The sequence below is a fragment of the Letharia columbiana genome (genome assembly GCF_014066305.1).
Source record: "Letharia columbiana isolate WasteWater2 chromosome Unknown Sc0000023_s0, whole genome shotgun sequence".
Classification (NCBI taxonomy): Eukaryota; Fungi; Ascomycota; class Lecanoromycetes; order Lecanorales; family Parmeliaceae; genus Letharia; species Letharia columbiana.
In genome coordinates, this window is record NW_023501064.1 from 125,098 (window position 1) to 147,970 (window position 22,873).

At 49.6% G+C, this 22,873-nt stretch overlaps 7 protein-coding genes across 7 annotated transcripts; 3 read left to right on the plus strand and 4 right to left on the minus strand.

Annotated features, from left to right (window-relative positions):
- Positions 1–153: 153 nt before the first annotated feature.
- HO173_007123 (uncharacterized protein) lies at positions 154–2,144 on the minus strand (the record flags this gene model as incomplete). The annotated part of the gene is made up of 9 exons (XM_037309028.1): positions 154–461; positions 620–644; positions 792–958; positions 1,012–1,235; positions 1,295–1,570; positions 1,653–1,738; positions 1,794–1,866; positions 1,922–1,932; positions 1,986–2,144. 9 exons carry the CDS (start codon positions 2,142–2,144, stop codon positions 154–156), a joined length of 1,329 nt encoding a protein of 442 aa, XP_037163889.1.
- A 433-nt stretch (positions 2,145–2,577) lies between these two features.
- On the minus strand, positions 2,578–6,759 carry HO173_007124 (uncharacterized protein; the record flags this gene model as incomplete). The annotated part of the gene is made up of 3 exons (XM_037309029.1): positions 2,578–3,447; positions 3,502–3,805; positions 3,857–6,759. The coding sequence occupies 3 exons, from the start codon at positions 6,757–6,759 to the stop codon at positions 2,578–2,580; spliced, it is 4,077 nt and encodes a 1,358-aa protein (XP_037163890.1).
- A 74-nt stretch (positions 6,760–6,833) lies between these two features.
- HO173_007125 (uncharacterized protein) lies at positions 6,834–7,681 on the plus strand (the record flags this gene model as incomplete). The annotated part of the gene is made up of 5 exons (XM_037309030.1): positions 6,834–6,868; positions 6,970–7,279; positions 7,344–7,418; positions 7,475–7,526; positions 7,593–7,681. The coding sequence occupies 5 exons, from the start codon at positions 6,834–6,836 to the stop codon at positions 7,679–7,681; spliced, it is 561 nt and encodes a 186-aa protein (XP_037163891.1).
- A 2,083-nt stretch (positions 7,682–9,764) lies between these two features.
- On the plus strand, positions 9,765–12,335 carry HO173_007126 (uncharacterized protein; the record flags this gene model as incomplete). The annotated part of the gene is made up of 1 exon (XM_037309031.1): positions 9,765–12,335. The coding sequence occupies one exon, from the start codon at positions 9,765–9,767 to the stop codon at positions 12,333–12,335; it is 2,571 nt and encodes an 856-aa protein (XP_037163892.1).
- A 789-nt stretch (positions 12,336–13,124) lies between these two features.
- Positions 13,125–14,355, minus strand: HO173_007127 (uncharacterized protein; the record flags this gene model as incomplete). The annotated part of the gene is made up of 4 exons (XM_037309032.1): positions 13,125–13,605; positions 13,768–13,959; positions 14,011–14,070; positions 14,129–14,355. 4 exons carry the CDS (start codon positions 14,353–14,355, stop codon positions 13,125–13,127), a joined length of 960 nt encoding a protein of 319 aa, XP_037163893.1.
- Positions 14,356–15,551: 1,196 nt separating this feature from the next.
- On the minus strand, positions 15,552–17,218 carry HO173_007128 (uncharacterized protein; the record flags this gene model as incomplete). Its single annotated transcript, XM_037309033.1, has 2 exons — positions 15,552–15,763; positions 15,817–17,218. 2 exons carry the CDS (start codon positions 17,216–17,218, stop codon positions 15,552–15,554), a joined length of 1,614 nt encoding a protein of 537 aa, XP_037163894.1.
- A 1,419-nt stretch (positions 17,219–18,637) lies between these two features.
- HO173_007129 (uncharacterized protein) lies at positions 18,638–22,206 on the plus strand (the record flags this gene model as incomplete). The annotated part of the gene is made up of 3 exons (XM_037309034.1): positions 18,638–18,897; positions 18,958–22,144; positions 22,201–22,206. 3 exons carry the CDS (start codon positions 18,638–18,640, stop codon positions 22,204–22,206), a joined length of 3,453 nt encoding a protein of 1,150 aa, XP_037163895.1.
- Between the last annotated feature and the right edge of the window lie 667 nt (positions 22,207–22,873).

Genomic DNA, 22,873 nt, shown 5'->3' on the forward strand with positions numbered 1-22,873 from the left:
GAGGAGAAATCATGTATTGTATATATGTCATAGCGTGCATTGCACGGCGCGAATAAAATGTCTTGAACTCTGCCCTTCCTCTATAACGCAGCTAAAACTCACATGCGGGGTCTCATTATCAGTCTGCCCATGCAATATGTCTTCCCTTTTTCACTACACCACTGCTGATCGAGAAGGTGCACCATGGCAGCTAGTGAAGGTCGGAAGTATTTCAGCTTCGAAAACATTCGGGTTGTCTGAATTGTCGTTGCCATTAGTCGGAGTCTCTCCGTCTCTTTGGGAAACGTCAAAATCCAGTAACACTCCATTAAGCTCAGGCAAAGTACCCAATTCTTTGTCGTTCTGCAACTGCTGATGCTGTGGATGTCTCTCTCTTCTGCGGTCGATTCTTCTCCGCCAGGGTTTATACAACAGTGCACTCAAGCCACCCAAAACGACAAAGGAGCCACAAATAGCACCACCTGCGGCCTCATGTCAAACGTGTTCGACGCAAGAGAGGTCTGGAACATTACCAATAACGTCATAATGGTCACCGGCTGCTGCAACTCCGCCCTGAGCGTCGACGTCAGTATTACTGCTGGGTAATCGGAATAGGTTGAAGTGCCCACCCAGAACTTACCTGAGGGCTGAGCAACGTTAAGGACCTGGATAGAGGTTTCGGAGTCAGCATTGCCTGTCCAAGAAAGATTCCCGGGCCACGGGACAATCCTGAGGAGCAAATACTCCTTAGACATGTCTTCAGGCTCAAGGTTGAGGTCGGACGAGGGATTTCAGACGCCAAAAATACGTACGAGAGTCAACAGTTGAACAAATCCTATAATCATCGCTACCATAACCGTGATGACCGTGAGCACAATCGAATAATACAGTATAGCGATCTGATCCTTTGCAAGTGCTGTAGAGGTATATAAAGCCATCATCAAGGCACCATCAATGGTATCGAGCAGGCACATCCCAACTGTTCTGGTAAGCTAATCACCATCTATGAACAGCTCCAGCAAGGACTCATACCGGTGAACAGCACCGGAAATATCAGAATGAGCCATATGCTTGTGCCTTTCGCCCCTTGAATAGATGCAATCCCCAGCAGTGCGACCTCTGAAGAAGTGTCGAAGCCAAGGCCGAACAACAGGCCCAAAGGGTACCTAAGAACAGACACCTGCTGATTAGCTTTGCATGATCCTGCACCGTGTGCTGAAAGAGGGGTCTCGAGTGGACTGCACATTTTCCATGGACTGGGGCCTATAGTCAGCCATAGATCTCACCAGGAAGTGCCTGCAAGATTCGTTCCCACCGGTCAATAAGCTTGAATATTCTTTTGAAAAGATAAAATAAGCATCCAGCTCCTTTGATTTCAAAACTTTGCTCATCCCCTGGGGCTGAAGCGATCAACTTTCTCATCAATTGTACAAGTTTGTGTAGAATATATATGTTCATAATTCCAAGTATAATGAGAAAGCCAGCAGAGACAGATGTACCGATGATGCCCCCAATCTTACTGAATGCCCCGAACCTGGAGCTGATAGCAGAGGCCGTGGCGGCGACTACCACGGAAGTGACAATGACGATTCTGATGCAAGAAGACGAGGTCAGAGAGCCGTGTCAGTAAAACAGACGGAGCTTGCAACATGTGACGAGTGGAAGAGACGAACGTTGAATGACCAAGAGAGAAGAAAGTTCCAACAGTAACCGGACGTTGACCTGATGCTATGAGCCGACGAGTCATCAGATCGATTGCCTGTCTTCTCGGTGAGAAACCCGTGTGCTTGTCAGCTAGAATAAAGCGTACATACGGAAATGTGGTCCGCATCGAGAGCATGGCGGAGACCGAGAGTGTAACTCAGCACGGCCGTGGAGACGAGAGCTCTGTACAGATTGGACTCAGTACCTTTTGCTCCTGGATTCTTCTAGGATTCCGTACATATGAAAGTGCTATGATTGCATCAGTGAGGAGGCGTAGAGGAACAGTGCTGGAGATGCCAGACAAGAAGAATACCGATTGCCACCCAGACAATGGCATTTGCAAACACCAATCCAACGATTATGCCTACAGCTGGAAATGGCAACGTCCGTAATCCCGGAATACGTCCATGGCAGGCAATTGCCCGTCTGTTGATACCGTTCTTCAGCGCAGGGAATCCCATTCTGACTGATTTCGTGGTTTGGAAAGCCTCAACTGACTGCCCTTTATGATCATTTGATAGGAGGGTTGTGGAGAATAGGCCTCGAATGCAGATACTCAGAGTGCTAATTACAAGGTGACTTGGGACTGTACGGAGTACGAGAGTTCACATCAAGGATGCCATGGCATGGAGGAAGGGAGAGAAATCATGCCGGCAATCTGCTTTGTGCTAAGCCGGCATCCCACAGACGCCTGGATTCAAATGAAGGCCAAAGTGAATACATCAAAGACTTGATGAGAACTCGAACCATGCTAGATATCCCTCCTCCAACATGCCTGATATAGAGCAGATGGCAAAACTGCCTTTTTCGAGCGCCGATATGATACAAAAAATACTGCTTCCGCCCGACATTTGAACCCGACAGACGCCATGGTTTCCCTTTTTGATTCCACATTCATTTCCTCCGTGATTTGCCCCTCTCCATTCCTGGCCTTGAGCTCGCCATCTCACCGTACCTTCCTCGCTCCCTAGTCGTGTCATAGGCCTGCAGCACCCTATTTTGACTCTCGTCCGCCTGACTGAAAGCATAGCCCCTCTGCTTTCGCATCCGCTGTACTTGTCGCACTTTCCTGATCGCCTTCTGGAATTGCTCCATTCTGGGCCTGTAGTCCTGGATGTTGTACTTCTGGATCTCTTGCACGTGATGGTACGTTTGAGGCCGGTACATGCGTTTAGCGTACTTCCACGCAAAGTCTCGGAGGAGGCAGATCACGGGTAACACTACCGCCATCAGGTAAAAGACAGGAGAAGTGAAGAGTCGTGGGATTACACCATCGTATTCGGTGGAAAGGCCGAGTTTGGGGGCGACCGTTGCGTAGACAGCGATAAATGCCAACCAGATGACCATGCTCCCAGGGATGGCGAGGAAAGTCCATTTCGTCCAAATATTCGTAATCAGTGCCGCTTTCCCTAGGACAGTCGCGAGGACTGCCGTGTATAGAGCGGTCCCCCAAACCCAATGGCCAGCTATCTTTCCGTCGCTTTGGGGAAGATCCCAGAACCAGATGAGCTCAGATATGAAGTACGCGAGAAGAGAATGGTAAAACCCATTGAGAATCCAGGACCAGAAAGAATGCATCTTGAAAAACACACCTTTCTGTCCAAGCTGGTATAGTTGTGGATAGCGATCGAGGAGACGAGCCGAAATGAATTGGTCAAAAATCCCTATTACAACTGGTGGAAAGACGGTGAAGAAGACATTGTAGAAGGACAAGGTCCAAGATTCGAAGATGACTTCACCAGAAAAGGCGTTCTGGAACGAATACTATATTCAAGTGGTTAGCCAGGAGGTCGCGTCAACCAAACCGGATATAAATACCCAAAATTGTGTCATGTACAATGCAATGTTCTTGTAAAAGGAGTAGAGAATCAGCTTCGAAATTCGCTGATAACTCCAAGCGCCGTGTACTAGCAAGAGCTTTCGAAGATATCGGAATTGTCCGATAGCTACATCGGCGCTTCGCGCTGCCTGAAGACCTTCAACGCCGCTTATGCCTACTCCGACATGTGCTGCCTGTATCATGGAGACATCATTGGCGCCATCCCCAATCGCCAGTAGAATTGCCTTGAGGTTCCTTTTGACAAGCTTCACAACCAGTGCTTTCTGCAAAGGCGAAACTCGACTAGGAATCAGGTTAGCACTCATCAGACCATCCGAAACGAATGACACATACCAGCATATCACAGCTTTGCACATGATCGCAAGCTCGAGAAACATCTTCTCCATGTCTTTTTCCAAAGCAAAAGTCAGAGATTTGCCATCAATGACTAGAGCTAGCGTCTCTAGCTCAGCACCTCCCGCTGACTGATTTCGAATGGCAGTGAGCTTGTTCTCTATATTGGTTCTCGTAGCCGGCGAATTATCTTCATTGATGATCAACAGTGTCATATCTTCGCTTATGAGCTTACAGCTCATGCCAATGTTAATGGCAGTCTCTTGTCGATCACCCGTTAGAACCCAGATTTTGATGCCTGCCTCTTGAAGAGTATGGATGGTATCTGGTACGCCGTCTTGAAGCTTGTCTTCGATAGCTGTGGCACCAAGCAAAAAAAAGTCATGCTCGATGATTTCTGCTGCTTTGTCAAGCTCCTCACCACGGGTCCCACTGACAGTCGTGTTTGCCTTGTCAAAGATCTGCAGCCATTGCTGGAGCTCTTCCTCTGGTATCTCGCGCATTGCTAGGCACAATGTACGCAAACCCTCCGTAGCGTATTCTTCCAGATGCTGCAAGGTTGCCTCAACTGTTGGACTGTCCTTACCAAGTCGCTCCAGAATGACGGTATCAGCTCCCTTGCAGTAGCAGCGCACTTTGCCATCGGGGCATCTGAATATTGTCGACATACGTTTTCGTGTTGAATTGAATTCTAAAACAGCTAACAGCTGATACTCATACTCCTCACCTTCTACTGAAATCGTCACAGAGCGGGGCCTTCGAGCCGTAAATTGATAGCCCAGCATCACCGCACCTTCAACCAGAGCACCCTCATCTGGTGAAGCCGCCTGATATTTGATCTCGCCAGGCTTTTCGTCCCTTCTTTCTGGGATGACCGTGTGACATGTTGATAAAAGCGCCAGGAAATGATGAATGGAGGTCTGGCTTGGGTGTTTTCTCCGATTTTCGGCAAGTTGTTTAAAGTCGTAGATGCCCACGGGGTTCTGTTCCGTGGCTCGTCGATCCTCAGGCACCTCATCCGCATACTGTATACCTGCTATCGAGCATTGCTTGAATTCCATCATGTTGCAGGTAAGGGTGCCAGTCTTGTCCGAAAAAATATACTCAATTTGTCCTAGTTCTTCCACCAGGGACGACGTCCGGCATATTGCGGGAGTGTCCGTTCGGTCGTAGTAGATATCAAGATCCGAATTGATTAGGAATGCTTGCCAATACTTGACGACCTCGATCGTTACAAATAGTGATATTGGCACGAGGTTGGAGTAAAGAACCCAGTAGGTAAAGATGTCGGAGAAGAATTGCTTCGCAAGGCCGGTGTCTTCGATATATAGATATGCAAGCTTGCTGGTTGCCGTAGCTCGGATGATGAGATCGCCGACAGAGCTTATAATGCTCAATGCCACAAGAATTGCAACTAGCATGATAATCTGCAGGTTCACCAATTTTTCCACATGGGTCCTTTTGATGGGAGTCGCCGTAGCGTTACGCATAAGCTTCGTCTCATGGCCAGTGAAGACGACAATACCATGGATCCAAGGAGTATTACGGAGGGTCGCCCCTCTGAGGAGCAATTGGTCTGGTGCCAGGGGTAATTCCTTTTCGCCGCCACCGGCTGTCATCGTCAGAGTTGCTTCATACGTGTACAGACTGCTATTTGGCTGTTCTGAACGGACCCTGCCAGACAACCGACTAAGCTCGTTCGGGCTCACAAGGCTCGCAGTTTCCGGAATAGCTTGCTTGATCTTCAAATTCGTTTCGCCATCAAGGTTGGCTGTCTCGATGTAGCACAAACCTTCGGGCTCGGAGGTAGCCAGTAGTACCAGATCCGCTGGGAACGGTTCTTCTGATTCTACTCTTACAATGTCTCCCACCTTCACACTAACCCATCTGACATTTTCGAAATTTGATCCCCTCAATACTTTAGTTTTGGAGTGATTGAGTGACTTATCCGAGTTCTTGCGCTTGAAATCCTCGATCAACTCCTTTCCGGCGGAAACAAGCAGTACGATGATGAGGGGCCCAATGGTGGTATATCGATTAGTTGGAGAGATGCCTGGTATCTGCTGCAAAGCTGCTGTAAATAAGAAGAACAAATTGGCGTATTTAGAGAACTGCTCGAACAGGAATTTGGGTAGGAAAGTCGCGATGTTGTACTTTGCTGTGGATACATGATTATCGAGGTACCGATTCTGTGCATTCGCTGGCGGATTATTGAGATGTATCAATCTCGGGCCCAGAGTGGATGGATCGGGCTTCCCTCTCCCGAGCCCAAATTTGAAATTCCCTGGATCGAATCTCTTGTGCTCTGCCTTTTTAGCCTGGTCTTCAGTCATATCGCTGTCCATTCTGGGCTGACCGGGCGTTGTCTCGCGCAACGGCATGTCCATTTCCGAGTATTCTGGTCCCCTGCCAAACAACGTCTTTGCCCTTCCCATGATGCCTCCTCCCATACTGTTCCGGTTTGCATGCCGTCCTCCACTGACCATCGGAGTTGGCCCTGAATCCACCGCACCAGAGGTGTGATAGAAGCCTCCCTGCATGGAAGGATCGTCTTCGGGAAGATCGTCCATATCTGAGTACCGCTGATAGTTGTTCAAATCGGAAGTTTGTGAATAAGTCCGAATCCCTGTACCCAGGTACGGTTGTCCAGCGCGCGATACCCCCGGACTACCTGGCAAGCCATGGGATGACTGCTGTGCACCCACGAACTCATCGTAAGATACAGAGGGGCGAGGTTGCGGCCTGACGGAGTGATCGATATTGTATTGATGGAGGAGCTCCTCATCGTTGACGAGAGGAGGCCTGCCATCGTTGTATGTGGGACTCGAGTCGTCGAGATCTAGAAGCGGACCCCCAGGATTTGGAGCTGCCTGGCCCTCTACTCCTGGTAGCCTAGCAGCCATGTCGCAATGAGACGCAGGTGTCCCGAACCTGCCTTCGACCCGAGGGATATGGTCTCAGCAAAGCGGGCAGGATAATGCTTAACATCAATTGGTCCGAAGCCCTATACATGTGTGCTGTTCACACATATACGGAATGTGGCATGTTTCTCTGAGACTTTGGAAGTTCAACAACTGGTTGTTCAATGCCAGCTTACTCGTACTTACTCACAGCCTCAAACCGCGAAACCCGGAGCTTCTCGGGCCGATGTTCATCCGCACTCTATCCCTAATCACAGTCATAACTCCTGACTTTCCCGGAGTCAAGCGCGGCGTCAAGACACAATCCACTCTTATTCAGTTACCTTCCGACTGGGATCATACCAGATATAAGATGGTCTGCGCCAAGTGCCAGAAATCACAAAAGAAAACAGAGCTTGCCACACCAGGCGTTAAGCGCAAAAATGACTTGTATTTAGGCTCGCCTGCCTCCAATGACAAATGCAAATCCTCAGCTACATCAAACGCCTCCGGCGTCGGGAAGGTAGGCCAGGCTGCTCTGCATGTTCTCATACTGTCGTGCAGCCTAGTTGACATGTTTGACACAGAGCAAACTCCTCAGCAAAGGTGCATTGAATCCATACGCAGCTTACAGCTCTACATGTGCAACATGCAAGACGAAGGTACAGTCAAAAGCTCTGTGAGGGAAGAAAAGTGTATCTAGCTAAACGGGCCATAGGTAGATCAAGGCCACAAATTTTGCAATCGATGTGCCTACAAGACTGGCAACGGTACGTTTTGTTCTGGCTAATTTTGGCAGTTCCCACCAAGAGCAATGGGCTGACTGTACATTTTAGCCTGCGCCATCTGTGGTAAGACCCAGAACAAGAGCATGGCGTCTAGCGGTGGACCCGTGGTTCAGGGCCAGAAGTTTTCTTCCAAATGACCAACCCATGAGTTTTCAGTCCAGTCTCCCCCACCTGAGCAATTAAATTTGAAGTCGGTAACGTGTTGGACGGGTCATCGAGAATTACCCAAATTCGAGATTCGCAGGCATGATACAAGTTATACAGTCTACAGAGCTTGGCTTCACACGACGTCCGAAGAGGGGGCTGTATAATGCTGAGGATATGGGTCCTCTCACAGGTCGTTCCGTTGCACCAATACCGCCCGCGTGAGGTAATCATTGCTGTGGCAATACCGCCCGCGTGAGGTAATCATTGCTGTGGCAATACGGCCAAAGAAACCTCCAAAGGTTGGGGTTGTATGGATGACGCTTTTCATGATTTGGGTAGCACGTCTCTGGGGAATCTTATGGGCGCATTAAAGCAGCAATTGAAAAGCCCGATGCCGGCACCTGTAAGACATCAAGTGACCGGGGGGTCCTTCCGGGATCAATCTGCATTTCGGTTTGGTGTTTGGTGTCGAGATGCGTAGGAACGGACATATACTTACGGATCACTTACCTCTTAGTCTCGGGCATTTAGTCTCGGGCATTCGGGCCTGCGTGATGATGTTTGAAGTAGGAAGTATACCGGTCTGATTCTCGTCCAATTAAACAAGGGAGCAAATATTGGCATTCAATTTGTTCGTGAATGTGAGGGTCAGTTCAGGTAAAGGGAGTGAAGGCCTGATTTGTCAGATTGACCGACCGGCATCCAATGAAATCAAGGGTTACTTTTTTTTTGAATTGTGATAAGACAGCTGAATGGGCCCAAAGATATTGGCAACAGATAGGTATGTCCAACAAGAATTTACTCGGTACAAGTGACCGTTGGGGAAAAGTCAAGTCAAGGCGAGGTGCAACGGCTGGGCGAGGTCAAGTGTGGCTTTGACGTTGCTATAAAAAGAGGGAGGGAAATTAGAGAGGGAAATTAAGCATCAAATATAAAGTAGGTACCGTGCGTGCGTTGCAGATCAGGTACAGGTACCAAATATCATACTTAAATCCCTCGGGTTCGATCCCTAGAGCGCCCAATGCTCTGCCCCTGGAATATCATCATCATCATCATCATCATCATTGAAGAATGGAGATGCTGTAGCGTCACTTACTTCATTGACTCCTACCCTAACAACTTCTAAAATTCCTAAGGCTTCATATGACACAAACCAACGCGGCATAGATAGAGCAAGACGAAGCTACCTTGATGAACCAAATAATGTGGCTGAGAAAGGGAATGGGAAAGGGAATGGGAAAAGGGAAAGAGAAAGGGGGTTATCTGACCCCTGCCGAGCCCCAATTTATTAGCCCGGCTGCTAAAGTAGCTACCTAAGGTAACTTCTACCCGTACTCCAGGAACATTTCTCAACTCTCCCCTCTCTCTCCCTCTCTCTCTCCTCTCTCAACCTTTTTTTCTATCCTCTTTTCCGGCAGCTCTCCTGCCACTACATTCTTTTCTAATCTTTAACACCCTTCTAATTCAGGTAGCACTCATTTGCAACTTCTATTAATATAATTCTTACATCGTCTCAAACATTCGATCACCCTCTCTTTGTTTGCTCAACATACAAGCCCATCCGGCATTCCAACATCAACACGTCCTGAAAGCGGCCGTGTCTCGAGAGAAGCACAGGTCCCCCGATCTGATACCCTCCCAAAACACGCAATAAGACTGCTCAACCATCTTGGCTAAGACCAGTACTTTTGGTACCATCACCGTGGACACCCTCCTTTTAAACCTTGATTGAACTACAAAGCTCGTCGGCGCTCCCTTTTCACCCGCGTATCCTATCTCTTGAAAGGTGTGCCAACTGTCCTTCTCGCAACACATCTTCTATTCTCCTTTGGTTCTAACGGGTGCAGATCCTAACACTACCTCTCGAATAGCTGTCCACCTGTACCATAAGCACCTTTCTTCGACTCTCAACTACCAGACGCGTCCACGAAACACCCTTATACCCAATTACTGTGTTCGGAGTTTATCATCCGAACACTCCCACCATCCAACACGGCTGCCGTAGCATCACATCAGCAGGACAGCTTCGTCCTGCCACCGCATCTGCTCGGAATGCAGCCCCAAGAGTCCGCAATGGATACTTCTCCCTACGCGCCAGCAGGGCGTTTCTCAAACTCTTTTTCGAAATCCGCAAATGCCAACAGCAACGAGACTGGCTTTTCTCACGGTGCATACAGCTCGAACCAGCATTCTGTTGGAGGTTACGCTCGAAGGCACCCACATCGAGCGAATATGTCTATCAACACTGGCAACTATGGGCAAACAAACCATCAAAATGCAAACGACATGACCACTCCCGGAACAGCCATGGACATGAATTTCACCCCTCTTCTGCCAACTAACCTACTCATCGGCAGTCCTTTCCAGCCAGCCACGCCTCAATTCAACACATTTGGCGGTTTTCAACAGCAAAACTCTGCTGCGCATCAACAAAACCAGCAAACGCAGATTGACAATCCCATAAACCACCAACATGGTGCATTCTCTCCTCAGCCATATCAGAATATGGTTTCGCCGACCAACTATGGAGTGCAGCAATTTTTGGGAGGACCTCAGTCACCAACTGGCACATTCAGCAACATCGGAAATCAGGGATTTGGTGGAGCTGCACCAATGCAGATGGTGCCGACTATGGGTAACGCCAGCAGCAGGACCGTGTATCTTGGTAACATACCTCCTGAGACCTCGGCTGAAGAGATACTTGGCCATGTCCGGAGTGGACAGATCGAGTCTGTCCGGCTACTTCCAGATAAGAATTGTGCATTCATTTCATTCCTCGATGGTAGCTCAGCCACTCATTTTCATTCGGACGCGATTTTGAAGAAGCTTGCTATACGCGGTCAGGATATTAAGGTTGGCTGGGGAAAACCAGCACAAGTTCCTACATCCGTCTCTGTTGCAGTGCAACAATCGGGTGCATCTAGGAATGTTTATTTGGGTAACTTGCCGGAGACAGTGACTGAAGCAGAATTAAGAGACGATCTTGGCAAGTTTGGGCCCATCGACACTGTCAAGATTGTGCGTGAAAAGGCGATTGGATTTGTTCATTTTCTTTCAATCAGCAACGCTATCAAAGCTGTCTCGCAGCTGCCTCAAGAACCCAAATGGCAGGCCCCTCGCCGTGTCTACTACGGCAAGGACAGATGTGCTTATGTCTCCAAGACGCAACAGCAGAACGCAGCTCAGTACCTTGGTATCGCTCCCGGCTATGCACATATGCTAAATGGAGCGGACCGTGACTTGATCTCCAATGCACTAGCTCAACAGTCAGTTGCAGCAGCGGCCGTGGCAACCCAAGCTGGAGGAGTGAACAATCTTGGAAATCGTACCGTATATCTTGGAAACATTCATCCAGAGACCACAGTTGAAGAGATTTGCAATGTCGTTCGAGGTGGTCTTTTGCACCACATCAGGTACATTCCTGACAAGCATATCTGCTTTGTGACATTCATCGATCCTACATCAGCCGCTTCTTTCTACGCGCTAAGTAACATCCAAGGGCTCATGATTCATAATAGGAGGCTCAAGATTGGCTGGGGTAAGCATTCAGGTGCTCTGCCCCCAGCGATAGCTCTAGCTGTTAGTGGGGGTGCTTCTCGGAACGTCTACATTGGAAATCTAGACGAATCGTGGACCGAAGAGCGCCTGCGTCAAGATTTCTCGGAATATGGTGAGATTGAACTTGTCAATACACTCCGAGAGAAGAGCTGTGCGTTTGTCAACTTCACCAATATCTCAAACGCCATCAAGGCAATTGAGGCCATTCGAAGCAGAGAGGATTACCAACGATTCAAAGTGAACTTTGGCAAAGATCGCTGCGGAAATGCGCCTCGACAGAACAATCATCTCGCATCGCAACAGCAAAATCCTTCCATGCATGGACACGATAGCATGGCGTCGCCATCACCAATGAATGGAAGTCTACATCCGTCGATGAGCCACAATGGATCCTCAGTCAGTCCCACAAGAGCTACACTCTCACCCGCACCGGGTTCCACCGGCTCCAACTCACAAAATGGCTTCCATTTCCATCAGCAATCCAACCATGCGCATACTCCGTCTGCGATCCTGAACGCTGGCAGTAACAATCCCTTGACAATGTACCTCAACCAAATGTCCCTCCAACAGACCCAGCAAGAGCAGGAGTCACAGCAGCAGCAGGTGGACCCTTACTCTGTTGCCACTCTACAACAGCAGCAACAACAAGTCCTTGCTAATCAGCAAGCCGCTATCTACGGAAACTCCAACAATGACGCTTTCAGCAGCGGCATGCTCGATACACCGCAACAACAGGGGCATAGCAGTAGTTATAGTCAAGGCGTTAACGGGATTGGTTTGTCTACCGCTGCGCCTACTATTGGTGGCTTGCTCGCACCTTCGCGCAATCAGCAGCATGCTCGCGCTGTCAGCTTACCTGCTTTCTCACAAGAAGCTTTCACCAATAGCGGGAACCAGGGCCAACAGTCTCAGCAGCAGCAGCAGCAGCAGCAGCAGCAGCAGCAGCAGCAGCAGCAGGGATTGCAGCAAAGCTCGCAGCAGCATTACAGCCACAGACATCAGCTGAGCAGCGTCAGTGGTTTGGGCTTTGGCAATGCCAGCTGGGGTCTGAATGGATGGGCAGAGGAGAGCGCTGGCGCGCAGTGACCGAGAGAGATCATCGACGCGGTCCATTGTACAATAAAATGTTTCCAAATTTCCTTTATCGCGCAATACCGGTGTGTGCGCTTGGATACTAAGGGGCGTTCAGCTTGTCTTCAGGTACCCAAGTTCGCCGAAGCTTACGTTCACTTCGTGCAAATGTTTTATTCTTAATCTTTAATGCCCCGTTCGCGTGGCTCGCGGCCAAGGAGTAGCACTTTGATTTGAGCGCAAAATGGCAGAAGAGCGGATTAGAAAGAAAGCATCATTGCAGACTCCAGAATATCGAGGGGGCAGGAGAAAAGGGGACTTTGTATCTTAGAAGATAGGATAGCATAGGATAGCCATGAAGACGAAAAGAAAATAATCAGTTGGAGAAGTATTAGACCAAAGTCTTACGTTTCATATGACCGGTATTTTATTTCGCATAATACGAAAACATGGTCAAATGAAGTACTTAAAACCTAGCTATCCTTACAAAGAGGACCCGTGATTGGACTACAATCAGAAGGATGGTTGAGAATGAGAACAGGATTTTGCATCATATCTGAGTAGGCCAATCAAAGCTATCGGTACCCATGATAGCATATTATGTTCGCATGCACAATTAATGAAACAAGTGCATTCACCTCCTCCTGCAGCCCCCGCACCACTCAAACAAGAATAAAGATTCGGCTGAAGAGAGGAAGGAAACGAGAGCCGTATACAATGTTCATGTATACTCGCGCGTCTTACTGACATATCACGCACTCTCCCAACAACCGTCTTCAGCGAGAGAATCTACAGCGAGAGAATCTAGTTCTCTCCTGTTCTTAGCAACTTCTTCAAGCTTCCAGTAGCAGAGCCCAAGCTCGTTCCGACAAATTTCTTCTCATACGTGAGATCATGTTCCTCAACCTGGGCAAGCTTTCCACCGTCCCTGCAATGGGAAGCGGTCGTAGTCGGCATACTGAGAGCAGGGCGAGCCACAAATTCATACGGCGTCCCTGACAGACTCTCCTCGCTCGAGGTGCTAGCAGTGGGCGTATGGCTGAGCGACGGGGTGGTACGGCTCGAGATGGTGCTGCGACCGTGATTAAGCGCAGGGCGACGCTTCGAGTAGAGCGAATCACTCGAGCGATGGAATTTGCTGAGGTAAGAGAAAGCCTCACTGCTGGGACGGTGGGGTAGCTTGGGCTTCCACTCCCCAGCTTTTGGACTAGGCGGTGATTTAGTTTCCGTCAGAATTGGTTCAGCTGGCTTCCACTCGGTGGGGTCGAGATCCGATTTGCCATTGCTTCATCAATTCAGAGTCAGCATTGCCACTTCAAGACTAGGTGAGAGTCCAAAGACATGTCTTAGACAGAAAATTGCAAACTTGGATTTTGATCCCCCAATATGTGTTTAGACTCAAAAGAAGGTACAGAATGGGAGAGACTCGCTTGGAAAGGGTGCTTACTGGGCCACGGGAGGTATCCTTGCGTCGCTCGTGGGGCGAGGGGTAGGTTGCATGGCGGCAACGTAGGTAGGGATCTTAGAGCCGAAAGGATCATCGATATCGTCGGAGTAGGCGGAGGGCACCATTTTCGTGGGGCTGGCCAAGCTAAGGTAGGGATTGGTGGTGGGAACGACAGAGTCACGGCGACGGCAACTAGGATCTCTGTCAGTGAGATGCACGATGAGATGGAGCGGGATGGGGTACCTCTCCGAACAGTAAAGGATAGAAGAGTTGGGGACCAGGATTTGCTTCTCGCACATTGCACTATGGATCCAGTCAGCGGTCGTAGACCATAAGAAGAGGTATATTTGCGGTGCCTCACCAGAATTGCAAGAAGCTTGACGCTATATCGTCGTCCTCGTCGTCTTGGAAAGTGTCGTCCTCGTCGTCCTTGGGATGCTTGGTACTCTTGGCAACCTTGATGGTGATCTTCGGGGTGACAGGAGCCTTTGAAGAAGGGACAGGAGGAGGAGCTTTGACGTAGACCTTCCTTACATTTGGAGGAGATCGACGGGTGACATGGACTTGAGCATGGTGGCTGCTGGACATTGAGAGAAGTTGTGTGCAGGATTTCGAGGCAGCGGTCGGAGCTGCCTTTGTTCCAAATGGCGGTGTAGAATTGGGGTTTGGGCGGTGAGGAAATAGGTGTGTCGGTGTGTAGAAAGAAAGTGAAATGGTGCAAGGTGAGAGGCTCTGCAGGAATTGGCTGAGGGTTGTTACGGCGGGTTCCTGGCCGAAACAGTTGGCTTTGGCGTGGGGTGAGAGGGTGGCTTATCGCCGTGGAAGCGGAGTAAGGGACGGTGCTCCGCGTTTGAGTTGCCAGAAGGATGGTGGATGTTGAGGAAGATCACAGCACAAAAAGGTGAGAAGGATCAAAATATTGAATGCAGCACTCCGGTAATATGGAGAAGTGGTGGTGGTGGTGGTGGTGTATGAAGTATGTGAAAGAAAGACGAAAGATGCAGGGTCAGGTCAGGTCAGGTTTGTTGACTGACTACGGAGTACCTTAGGTACTTTAGCTTTGAAAGATAAAGAACGCCTTCCCGCCGATAAGGTACAGAGCCCCACCAAACGGCTTTGTTGCCAAGGGGCCACCAGGGTACACGGTAGAATGAATGGGGTAACTATTAAAAGTAGTTAAGCTAAAGTCATTGATTGGAATTTTCAAAGGTGCATTGGAGCAAGTGGCCTTCTACAGCTTCATATACTACCTACTCTTGATTCCCAAGTCACCTCATCCTGGCAGACATCACCCCCATCGCATGCACCACATCCGCATGTAATCGTAGTGTACACCTCTCAACTCACCATGATACCATGTCGAATCATTGGCTTCAATTTCGACATTCGTTCTCATGTTCAGAGCCAATATGGTATGCAGCTCTGTCGCTCGTGACCAGTATCCATTATGGCGCAACTTTCCTTCCAATCATTCCCTGCACACTTCCCCCTTTCTGCGCGTAGAGTACCTCAGAATGTCCAACATTCTTCGCACGGACTCGTCCATTGGCTGCCAGCAGCCTTCTCTGCGAGCTTTCATGAGCTCCGCCTCGGCTTGGCATGAGCTGTAAAGGCATGCTTGGGAGGAATTGACCTTTTGCTAGGTGGTGAACGCGCAAGCTCAGGGGCTGGTGATGATGATGATGATGATGATGATGATGATGATGCCCGTCTAAACATGCTGGGTAGCCTCTGTGGGTCATCTTGACAGCCGTGTTCCAGTCGTTGCTCGCAGTTCAATCGCTTCACGTCTCCTTCCAGAACCTTTCAGGAACACCTCGGGCAACGCTTTGTACAGGACCCACGTAGCAATCAAGCAGGTTACTCCACCGAGATGCTCCAGTCCGAAGCCTTTGAATCTCTTTATACGCGTACGAATTTGCATAAGCCAAACCCGTCTTCGGATCTCGAAATTTAGCCGGCTGCATCGTTATTGCGCAAGATTCTGAGACCGGCTCTGCGGAAAAGCTTAGCGAGATGACAGGAACAGATTGACAGTAGTCTACTCACTCGCTGGTTTAACGTTGCGTTTCTTTAGAAGCACACTGGTTTGTAGTTCAGGCATCTTCATGGGATTGGGGTCAAAGTTCTTGATAGCCACCAATGTTCGACTGTTGATATCGACTTCTGGGGTGGAATACGAGTTGGGTGGGGCCGCAAGTGAAGCTTGTTCTAATTGTTTTGGAAAAGACGGCTCAGGATAATGCTGAGGTAGCGAATCAGCGTCGGCGGTTCCCGTGAATTCTGCTTGATGTTGCTGCACTGGCAAGGCGGCGTAAGCGTGTATGCCATCAAGAAAGCCGTGAGGGGCTTGAGGCGCTGTGAATGTGATCTGCTGCGAAAAGGACGCCTGCTGCGCATCTGGTAGATGCGAATGTTGCGTATTTCCAGCTCCGAGCCCGAACGGAGAGCTTTCAGACATAACTATATCCTCGTCTTTGGTTCCAGCCGAATCCCGCTCTGCGATCATTTTGCTGTTCAGAGCGGACTTCCCCTCGTCAAGCATGACCGGTCTCTCTGCATGACCGGCCTCTCTAATCTGTCCAACACCGAGCTGCAAAATTTTGCCGTTGACCCACCTAGCCAGGCCACTCCACCATGTAACCACAGGACCAGCCAGCTGCCGGTTGTGCAGTGCTTCCAGCTTAGCTCTCTGTTCCTCCGATCGCTTCTTCTCTGACTCCTCCCATCTATTCAAGCTCTTTGCATTCTTCCTCTCTGTTTTAGCAGCTTCCTCCATGCGGTCGGCTTGGGTCAAGGCCTTGGGCTTGGAAGCATCCTTGCGCTTCTGCGCTAGATCCATTGAGTGCATTATCTTGAGCCGGGTTTGCTCGCTGTCCACCAGTTTTTGATGGACCAATGCTCTGTTTTGGACAGTCTGTTTTCGAGAAGAGACCCGCGTCGGAGCATCAGCATCAGTGTGCACCCAAGACACCCTCTCAGACTTCTTTCTCGGCCTTGGCGCAGGTGTAGTAGGAGTAGCCGAGGGGTCAATCTTGACCTTCTTTCGTAAAAAACCGGGCTTTTTGAACACTTCTTGGGCCTTGCGTTTCTTCTGTCGCTCGAATCTGTCTTGCCTCTGTAGCTCCCTCTCCCCATCTTCATCGTCGTCGACCTTCGTAGGACCTTGGTCTTCTTCATCCGTAGAGGAATCAAGCTGGGCATCGGACGCGTTCTCGTCTTCGTCCTCAAATTCAACATCCTCCTCCCCTTCATTCTCAGCGAAAAGCAATTCGAGGTCATCATCTCCCTCTTTTTCTAAAAGTGAAGATAGCCGATTCCCTGCCGTGGCGCGTTTCGCTCTCCCAGTGACCAGTGACTCGACATTCGGCTCCTCTTCGGCATCGTCATCTGATGATGTTGACTCGTTCCCACGATCACTGGAGGGTGCAGGAGATGCATCTCCAGACATGGCTAGGTGTGTTGAAGGGCAGGTTGCTTAATCAAATCTCGAATGTGGCATTAATAGCCTACGAGGTCACGTTTCTTCTATCGTATGGTGTTCACATCTTCTGTAGGAGGGGTTGTGAGAAGTTGACACAGACCTCACCGGTGCGTAGGTATCTACATGTGCAGTGGTTCTCATAAACAACACTTCATGATCGGGTTTCCTTACTTGGATCCTCCAGGGTTCCGCGATCGTTTCAAAACTAAGGTAGTGTGATTTGTTAGCGTGCGGGAACATGAAACCCTAAGGTTACCTTAGGTACTCTAGAGTTTCGATTGATGCGTATTTCGTATCGTGGATAGTAAGTACTTAGGTGGGCGGTTCGTGGTTGGACGATGGACACCTACTTTGGCAAAGCTGCACCCTGCCTGATTGGTGTTGCTACTTGCTACAGTACTACGTAGGAATCGACCAAAACGCTTCGTTCATAGGATTATTACATGCGGAAGTGGTTGGGCATAACTCGGTCAGCTCTCTATCGCCGAGTGTTGCAGAGTCGAAGCAATAAAATAGACTTGGTCGCCCGTAGGAGTAGTAGATTTGGATTGGCCTCGACTTTTTGTAAACTCGTAGGCAAGATCACCCTTCTACCTCTGATGACCTGGCGAGCCTGGTCGCCTCTTGGTATTTTTATGTATTATTTAGCTTGCGTGTGGTGCCGGTGCGTGGAAAGAAGTTAGCCGCTGGTGCCGCCTCGCGAACTCCTGATTCCAAGTCCTCCCAAAGCTTTTCTTCTACGAGTACCACTTTCTCTCTCCACTCCGACTTCTACCCCCAACGACTGTCCTTTGAGAGCCTTTTGATATCGGACATCTAATTGCCTAATACTCTTTCTCTTCTTCCTTCCTCCGTACAACACTTCTTCTATTCTTTCCAACCACCTTCCCACTGCTCTCGGCCTCTTGCTGTACCACGCCGCATCGAATACGTTTCAAGCTTCATCAGTTCCATCTTTCTTGCAGTGCTTCCACAACCGATATTACAGGGTCTTTGGACTGTTTTCGATAGCCAATACAGCCCTAGTATACTTGTCAGTCTTATTGCTCAAGTAACTCGAGTGGGGTCGCAGGAGCATTTGCACATCATCTCTCCGTCTCAATGCGACATCAATCAGCGGCGGGCACTGTCTGAACTCTTTGAGACCATCAAGTACGACCTTTGCGAATTTGTTGAACTCGCTGGACAACGACCCTTTGGTTTATCGAAACTGTGGAAGTTGCCTCAACGAAGCAGATACCCGTCGCTCGTCATCGCTCACAGGGTCTTTCTGCGAGCCCACGCTCTTTAAGCCCTTGCGAAACCTGAATCCAGCACTCGTCATCCAAGACGTAGCCTCTTCTCTCTCCAGACGTTTCGACCCCGGGAAAAGATCTAATAAAAGTAATGGCACCTTCACCAAAGCCAGACCATCATTTGAATCTCAACTATCTTCCTCAACTTTCGGCGACGCAGCCACGATCTGGGTCATCGACTGCTAATACATCACCAATTGAACCACCAGCTGGCACTGCTGTACGATCACCCTTTGGAAATCCTGGAAGCAAGAGTAGCATGGGTGCAGCAACAGCTGGAAATACAAGGTCGGGGACTGGCTCCCCATCGCATGAACTTGGAGGTGCAAGTGGTCGGCTCTATTCAAAAAGGTAAGAAAAACCTTCTATGACGCGACAACCGATTTGCTAACAAGTGCTGGAAACATATAGGGCCCGAGAAATTCAAGCTCAAGAGGGTCTCACCCCAAATCTTTGGGGTCCCCCAGCTAGTGGTGGCTCAACCCCTTTAAGGGAGACGATTCCTGAATCACCCAGCCAAGATGGATTTCCTGACTTCATGCCACCCCCTGAGAGCACTACACAAGGTCCTCCACGCAGAGCACGGGCTGGGACTGTGCCTTCAAGGTTCTCTCCTGCTGCTCCTCCCGGCCTGGGTGGCAGCCAGTCGTTTGTGCCAAAGACTTCGAGGCCTAGTCCTTTCAGATCATCTTCGTTCGTCGGCGCTGATGGCGGGAATTCAAGTTCACCATTAGGAAGTTCTACTTCTGCGCTTCTATCGCGATTGAGAGCGGGATCTATGCCTCAGCGGGCAAGCTATGTCGAGAGTTCCAGTCCATTTGGTTCGTCACTATTCTCAAGTAGCTGGAGCAATCCTAGAGATAGGTCCACCACCCTGGCTAGCGTTCGTTCGGCCGATGTGCCGGCCTCTCCCGCGCAGTCCTCGTTCTCCAAAGACGGACTGACGGACACGGATGTCAAGACTCTGGATTATCTCGGCTTGGCGGAGACGCCTATGCAGACGCAAATCAATCTTGTTCAGCCTGGCATGCAGAGATTGTCCATGCAGCCTTTCCTCAACGACATTGCCGGCTTCAACAGGAATCTAAACAGATTCAGGTCCTACTCTGTCAATGCCAAAGAGAAGTACGCAGCGGAGGATGACGAAGATTATCCTTCCAATGATGGCTATTCGGGACAACAAAGTGGTGTCATGACTCCTATGGATGCTGCTATAGCCCAAACAAATGCACAGATCATCCATCACAATCTAGCAGTTCAGGCCTTTGCCACTCAAGCTTCCGCTAGTAGGCCAAGAGCACGCACAGCTGGTGTCCTTGATTCGCCTTTGAGAACACCAGTTGGTCCTTTGCGATACCTCACGCGTCCTCCACAATTGACTAGCCCAGTCCACACCACAGATTGGACCGAAGATTACGAGGGTCTGCCGGAAGCTGTTCAGGCTCTTCATCTCAACGAGATGGGACAACGATCAAATTTCGAAAGCACTGAGGAGAGCAGCCAAGATGGACCGACTCGTGCGCTTTGGCTTGGTAATATCCCTACGTCGACTACTGTCACCTCTTTACAAGCTATCTTCGGCGCCCATGGCAAGATTGAGTCATCAAGAGTCCTCATGCACAAGAACTGTGGCTTCGTCAACTTTGAGAGCATCGAAAGCGCGATTAAAGCCAAGCAGTCGCTTAATGGAAAAGAGATTTTTCCTGGAGCTGGTCCGGTGAGAATCGGTTATGCAAAGGCCCCATCTGCTTCCGTTGGCGGCACTCCTGGAAATACCTTCCACTCACGAAGTCCTGATCCTTACAGTAATGGACAGACTGACAATGAAGCCTCTCAAGCTACCGATGACAATAATGGGAATCGCCAGGCCAATGGAGTCCACGCACAGAGTACCGCTGCTGCCCTTGAAGTGCCGGATCTGCCTGAGTCGAAGTCTGAGATGTTGCAGATGGCTCATGAATTTGGAGCCAGCGCCGAAGACCGTTACAGCATTGAGGACAGCATTGATGCCGCCATAGCTTTTCAGGATTTCGAGAACGAGATCCTACCAATTTCAGAGCCAAGTCACGCGAGAATTCATGACGCACCCAAACTCCGAGAGATTCGAAAAAGGATAGACAATAATGCCATGACTCCTGGAGAACTTGAAGAAACCGCAATGGGAATGCTTCCAGAGATCGCCGAGCTGGCTTCCGACTACCTTGGAAATACAGTCGTTCAGAAGCTGTTCGAATTCTGTTCCGAATCTGTCAAGGAGCAAATGCTTATCCAAATTGCCCCTCACCTTGCAGAGATCGGGGTCCATAAAAATGGTACTTGGGCTGCTCAGAAGATCATTGACGTTTCGAAAGTGCCGAGTCAAATCCAGATCATCATTAACAGTCTACGACCGTACACCGTAGCTCTATTCCTCGATCAATATGGCAATTACGTTCTGCAAGGCTGCCTACGATTTGGCTACCCGTACAACAACTTCATTTTCGAGACTATGCTCAGTCGTATGTGGGACATCGCTCAGGGGCGATTTGGTGCAAGAGCCATGCGTGCTTGCCTCGAGAGTCACCATGCTACCCATAGCCAGAAACGAATGTTAGCCTCGGCTATTGCACTTCACAGTGTACAGCTAGCGACCAACACCAACGGTGCGCTTCTACTCACGTGGTTCTTGGACACTTGCACCTTTTCTCATCGCCGGGCTGCTCTTGCACCCCGGCTGGTCCCTCATCTTGTCCATCTTTGCACACATAAGGTAGCTTATCTTACAGTCTTGAAAGTCATCAACCAGCGGAATGAGCCTGAAGCCAGGGACACTGTCCTCCAAGCTCTTTTCTTCTCCGAGGACAACAAAACCTTAGAAGACATCTTGAGTGATCAAGCCTCCGGTGCCACACTAATTTACAAAGTTCTTACCACGCCATCTTTCGATGAAAGCCAGCGCAACGACGTCATGCAAAACGTGCGCAACGTACTCTTGCGGCTAAAGGCCTCGGCATCACAAGGGTACAAGAGACTTATGGACGAGGTGGGCCTGTCTGCTAAGGGCGTGAAGTCCGAGCGCGACCCTACTCCGAATGGGCACGGCCCTCACCAGGAGCGCAATCGTACTCCACAGCATGGGTCAAGGGAAGGCAGAAGGCAGCATCAAGCAGAAAGCGATAGACAGTATAACGGCCAATTCTTCCAGCCTGTGCCTCAGCAGCAATACCCAATGCAGACAGGCTTCACTGGAACTTCAGCCATGGATCCGAACGGTATTCTGGCATACGAGCAGCTAGCGTCAAATTTTACATCCAATTCACTCAATCCAATGAGCCAACAATATCAGCCAGCATTACTGCCTAGAGGCGCCTCGCCAGCAGACTATTACACAGGCATGGGTATGGGTGGCTACTCGTCCCCTTCATCATCCTTGGGTCAGATGCCACAACAAAACATGCGGATGAGCCCCAGTCCCATGTTGCAGCAATCCGCTTTCGCTCCGCCCGGTTTCAATCCACTAATGGGCGGCAATGGTATGGCCGGCGGGTATCAATATCCAATGCAGTATTATCCCCAGCAGCAGCCTGTGATGCAACAAAACGATGGACGACGCGGCAGGGTATGTAACCCTTGAGTAGCAAACGTGACGTTTGAGTCTGACTAATGCATTGATAGCGCTGAATCTGTGTATCTTCCTCCGAAAACTGTGTCATATGTGGTGGTGGTCCTGATGAGAGCACAAATCAGTTCCGCATCACATCTTGTGACAAACATACGAATCTAAGGGCAGCTTGAGTAGGTAAAGCTCTTTGGCACGCGCGCAGATAGAAGCGTCTTGACGAATCTCCTTCACCTTTCGAGGCTGCTGGCACGCCTCTGCATTCGTGTAGGTATATTTCAGCCGCGATGTTGGATGAGGGAAAGTCTTCGTGTAAGTAGTTTAAGTGGATTTTAAGGCGTTGCAGTCTTGATCAATGGCTTTGGGTGACGGAAGAACCATGTAGTATTAGCACATTTGGTCGTCACGAAAGGCTTGGATCCCTACAAATGGACCATAGGAATGATGAGATGGTTAAATTTCTGGGTCGCTGATTGCTATTATATTCGCTATCACTCGAGTGAATGTTTCCATTTCCATTTCCATTTCCATTTCCATTTCCATTCCCGTTTGCACAGTACTCTACGGAGGTACTCTAGTTTTCAATTCGGAGTTAACGAGTGCCCACTTTGTGTATCCGAAGCCTTTCCCACCGTTGACGCTAAGGCAGATAAAGTAAAGTAGTCAACATAGCAACCCCGCAAAACAGTCCAAACAGTGGTGGACCGCAACCGAATAGCACGCTTGGCT